The sequence below is a fragment of the Oryx dammah genome, unplaced genomic scaffold (assembly GCF_014754425.2).
Source record: "Oryx dammah isolate SB20612 unplaced genomic scaffold, SCBI_Odam_1.1 HiC_scaffold_25, whole genome shotgun sequence".
NCBI classification, from domain to species: domain Eukaryota; kingdom Metazoa; phylum Chordata; class Mammalia; order Artiodactyla; family Bovidae; genus Oryx; species Oryx dammah.
Genome location: NW_024070209.1, coordinates 8,963,378 through 8,968,704, shown reverse-complemented (window position 1 = coordinate 8,968,704; position 5,327 = coordinate 8,963,378). Strand labels below are relative to the sequence as shown.

Genomic DNA, 5,327 nt, shown 5'->3' with positions numbered 1-5,327 from the left:
ATTTCTATCCTTCTGCTTTGAAAAAAGCCAGGTCCACCTCCTAAATAATTAATTTCAAGTCTGCATCCAGTGCCAATACTTGTTGCATGCATTTTAGAGTTTGATTAATTACCCTGGAACTTGGGCAAACTAAACTCCATGTGGAGAGAATGTTTCTTCCTTCAATTTAGTTCTGAAAGCTACAAGTTATTGATGGATCTCACTCTATTTACATACAAATTGGTGCAAATATGCCCATCTCTTAAAATGCATTTTGTATAAATATATAAAAGTGTCATTTTTGATTTAGCTTGAAGAGGTTGATCATTTATTATAAAAATAAACGAATAAATACAACAATATATTGTTGCTTCCAACAGGATAAATACTTTACAAATATATAATTTAAAAAACAAATTTAATTGTTAAAATTATTTAAAATATTACACTTATCGATAAAACTATCAATAGCATATACTGCATTTAATATTAGAACCGATTATTCTCTGAATGTTGAAAACCATTCATACAAAACAGATTATGAGCATGGTGATGAGCAAACACTGTGAGCTACAGGAAAGCAGAGGGAATCTCTAAGATCAATAATGAATAGTTCTGTTTTGGAACAAAGAAGTAGTCCTTGGGTAAGTACTTAAAGCAAAAAAAAAAAAAAAAAAAGGCAGAGCAACAACAGCAAAGTGACTATTTTAAATACACCTTGAATGATTTATCGCCCATACTTGCAGGGGAAGATGGCTGGGTGAATGAGATGGCTGTGGCTTGGACAACTGATCAGAAACCACAGGAGACTGCAAACTATAAATGGGCCTAGCTCAGGATTAGCCAGATTGATGGAACAGAACTTTGTCACTCCTCTGGGTTGGAAGGGGAGGTGGGGGTGGGTTGAAATGGAGGAAACAAATGGACACTTGACGAAGCACAAGACACTTGCGCTACAAAGGAACACAATGACCAAATTCATTAAAAAGATCTGGTGATATATAACAATGTTTTCATTATTTACATGTGTAACAATATAAGCCTTAGCACAAAACTGATCAGTTGTATCTGCCCTCTTTTGTTTTCCAACCATGAATTTCATTTTGTAAATACATTCAAAAGGTTGATTTTTTAAAAAAATATGGAGTGCAAGCATGAGCTCACTTTAAAAAATACAAAATAATGAAATAAAATGGACTATCATTCCCAGCTTCTCTGAATTCTACCTCTAGAAGAGCTTCTTCCAAAGTAAACAGCAATGGTTACTTTTTAATAGAAAACAGTGTGAAATCCAATGTTAGTTCTTTTGTTGTCAGCCAAATCAAGTAAGCAAATGCCTCCTAACCTTTGAAATAGACCCATTCTCTGTCTGATCAACCACTACCAGTCCTGGAGGGAAAAGGATTTCACCTCGTGGGCCAGCAGCCTCCACCCAATATAAACAACCACACCCAATCCTCAGCTTTCCAATAAGGCCTTCTGTGCTTGCCCCTGCACACAGACCCTCAAAAATTGATGAAGTTTGTGTCCCTCCCGCCACGTCTCCCCCAGGTTGTAAATCTGGGCACAGAGATTACAATAGCAAGAGAAATAGGAACCGAGAAGGCAAAGGAAAGTAAATTGTGGTTTCTTGTTTTCATTTTTCCCCTGCCCTCTGTTTAATAAATATGGCCTTTTTCAGATTTCACAAATCAAAATGATTGTGATTTTTAGTACGATTTGGTGTTTAAAATAATGCAACCCAATACACGGCCATCTGGCTGGGCTTGATTTATGAAAGTGACACAGGGTCTGTCTGGAAGAAATAACTATTCCTTGTTGCTCACACAGTTTTCTTTCTTTCTTTTTTTTAAACTCCTGCATCGATGTTACAGGGAGACGGAGTAGATGAGAGAAGAGGAAAAAAGTGAGTGACAGCTCAATGAGATTAGGGGGAAATTAATCTATAAAAAATCATTGCTTTATCACCCCTAAATACTTGTTTTTAAAAGTACGATACAAAAGGACTCAACAGAGACTTCTTCGTCTTGTTACTTACAACCTGAGGCATTACACTTTCATTTTCCCATGTTGTAAATATTGATATGTTAACATGATAAATGTGACCGCTCAGCAGGATGTATCTAGAGAATGATCAGGAAGTGAAAACCCCCAGCACCAGTAAAGAAAATATAGAATCATACTGGGGAAAGGCCAAAACACAGAAATCTAGACTGAAGTCTAAGCTGGTACTCACACTGAGGGTAATGCAGTGTGGACCATAATCATGATGTTAGAACAATATTCTTCCATTATAAGAAAAACAAAACAAAACCCTCCCAAAACGGCTTAATAACTTAAAATTAATTACATATAGTTATTCACGGGAAGTAAGTGATACAAAAATATTTCATCGACTTGTAAGCTATTCTTCACAACTGTCAGTCTTCAGGAAAAAGAGGAAAGAGATATAGTAATATGGTGGGGGGAGGGGGAGGAAATGAGTAGAAAAAGAGAGGCTAAACTTTGGTGGTATGGGGCAGACACTGTATTAACCATTAATAACCAATTGGCACATTTTTTACTGGGGATGTAGTCCAACATTCTGCTAAAGATGATAAAGGACACAGGTTATCTCTGGGCAAAGGACTAGCATTTAGACAATTTCACCTAAAAAAAAAAACACTAAAATTACGTGTGTGGGGGGGAATATTGTGAAATTAACAGGCTAACAAGGAGGGACTACTATGTCAATGACTCTCTGTTTCTGTCATCGTCTTTTATTCTAGATTTGCAAATATGCCTTAGGTGGAACAGACTCTGCTCCCTCAGTGCTATCCCTTAAGGAGTTACATTAGTAAAAAAATATTTTCTAAAGGACTTTTTCTTTCCCACACAGTGTTTATGCATCAGACACAGACTATTTCATTCTAACAAATTTATTTTCTCGATCAGCTCTTACGGAATCACTACTCAAATTAAATTACAATCAAATAATCACATCAAAAGATACCCTTATTACCTAGCAACTGTCCATATTTTCATTTCATTTTGATTTGTGCTCGTCTGAAAAAAACACGTAATACAAGATCTGGGGAAAAATAAATTACCGTTTTGCAGCAGTTCATAAGTATTCTGAATAAAATATTAAAAGAAGTCATTTAATGAAAATATAAAGCAAATATTTTTAGATCAACAACGGATCTAACAATTCTATATTGCCGTCTTTTGAAAAGTCTGTTTATTAAAACCTACCAAAAACACTGCATGGAAAGGGCAGTATTATATAAGCACATCCACAGCACCCATTCAATCAAAGTTGGCAACGGAATGAAGGCAGGAGTCCGGAGAAGTGCTGTCTTCCTAAATCCCTTGATCTGAGTCAGTCCAGAAATAAAAAATAAAAAATATTAATAAAAAAAATATTAGCGGTGGCATCTTTAGGCGTCGTCCACCGGAGCGGCAGCAGATAAGGCCGGAGTTGGTGGCCAGGCCTCTCTTGGCGCCCAGTCCGCCCGGCCGGGCCGGGATGCGCCTGGGCCTCTCTCACTGGCCGGTGGACATCTCCTGCTCCCTCGCCCGTCCCTGTCCCTCTGCTCTCTCTTGATAGTTTTATTTCCAAGGTTACTTTGACGATAGGTATTGTTTTTCTTTTGGCTTTACTATCAGTTTGTTAATTTCAGAAGCTGTGAATACATGTGTGTGTGTATATATATATATATATATATATATATTTCTTGTTTTCTGGAGAGTGTTCTGTTTTTTTCGCCTTCCCATTTCACAGTCAATTTGTTTGTCCCCAAATGACTTTAATATGGACAAGAATCACGGGGTCGGGAGCACAGAGTCACCCCTGATTAAACGCGGTGCCCCAGCAGGCCTTCAGGTCGCTCTCAGGAAACAAAGTTACGGTGGATCTCTCCAGGCTGGAGGGGGCCCTTTGGAGAGAGGGGGTGGAAGGGAAGGGGATGCTTTAAAAAAAAATTTTTTTTTTTTTTTTTTTTTTAAAGAGGAGAGGACGAAGCAGGTGCTAAGTGCTATCCACCGTCGCCGTGTAGAACTTCTCAGGGTGGGAAAAACCTCTCGAGTGCAGTTTTGGTGCGCTTGGCATCTCCACCCTTCTTTAAAAAGAAAACCAAGAAAATGAAACACCACCACAGTAGAAAGAGACCTCAGGATCGCCCCTTTTTCTCTCGGTTTTGTCATCTACGTGTATGTAAAACTGTCAGGGCATTTGTAGGCTTTGTTTGCTTGCTTCGCCCCTCCTTCCTTGGACTTCAAACAGCGTCTCCTCGGTGCGCCCCTCTCCGTTTCCCCGAGGGCGGGCAGGCCTGTCTTTGGGCGGAGGGGAGGGCGGCCCGGCCCGGCCCGGCCCGGCGCAGCGGGGGCGGCGGGGTGACAGCGGCGGCGCCCGGGCCTTCACTGCACGCTTGTCTGCAGCCCGTGGTGCGGCGGCGGCGTGTCGGCACTCACCGGGCCCACCTGCGAGTACACGTCGTCGGGCGTCTGCTGCTGGATCCCGGGCGGCGTCATGCGCTTCTCCTTCTGCCTCCGGTTGCAGAACCACACCCGCACCACCTCCTTCTCGAGCTGCAGGCTGTCGGCCAGGTTTGTGATCTCCTGCGCAGAGGGCTTCGGGCACTTGAGGAAGTGACTCTCCAGCGCGCCCTTGACGCTCACCTCGATGGAGGTCCGCTTCTTGCGCTTGCGGCCCTGCGCCGCGATCTTGTCGATGCTCGTGGGGCTGCCGGTGCTCGAGTCCGCCTCCTCCAGCCACTTGTTGAGCAACGGTTTGAGCTTGCACATGTTCTTGAAGCTCAGCTGCAGGGCCTCGAAGCGGCAGATGGTAGTCTGCGAGAACACGTTGCCGTACAGGGTGCCCAGTGCCAGCCCCACGTCGGCCTGCGTGAAGCCCAGCTTGATGCGCCGCTGCTTGAACTGCTTGGCGAACTGCTCCAGATCGTCGGACGTCGGCGTGTCCTCGTCCGAGTGCGGGTCGTGGCTGTTGAGTCCGGGCCCCGCGCCGCCGCCGCCGCCGTGGTGGGGGGGCCCCTGCGCGTGGTGCGGGTGCGGCGGGTGTGGGTGCGCGTGGTGGTGGTGGTGGTGATGGTGCTCGGCCAGCTCGGGCGTGTCCCCGCGCACCAGCCCCGGGTGCACCAGGCTCTGCGCGCCGCCGCCCCCCGCGCCGCCCGCGCCGCCGCCGCCCCCCGGGCCCGGGGGCGCGCTCAGCATGCCGTTCACCGTGAAGCCCCCGGGCTGCGAGTAGAGCAGACTCTGCGGCGGCGGCTGCTGGCCGCCGGCCATGGACGGGAGATGCGCGGCGGCGGCGGCGGCGGCGGCAGCGGCGGCGGCGGCGGCGGCGGCCCCCC

General features: G+C 45.3%; 1 protein-coding gene across 1 annotated transcript; it reads right to left on the bottom strand.

Annotated features, from left to right (window-relative positions):
* Positions 1-380: 380 nt before the first annotated feature.
* Positions 381-5,325, bottom strand: POU3F3 (POU class 3 homeobox 3; the record flags this gene model as incomplete). Its single annotated transcript, XM_040224891.1, has 1 exon — positions 381-5,325. A coding segment is annotated over one exon (948 nt), but the record flags the coding sequence as incomplete, so codon positions are not given.
* Positions 5,326-5,327: the final 2 nt, after the last annotated feature.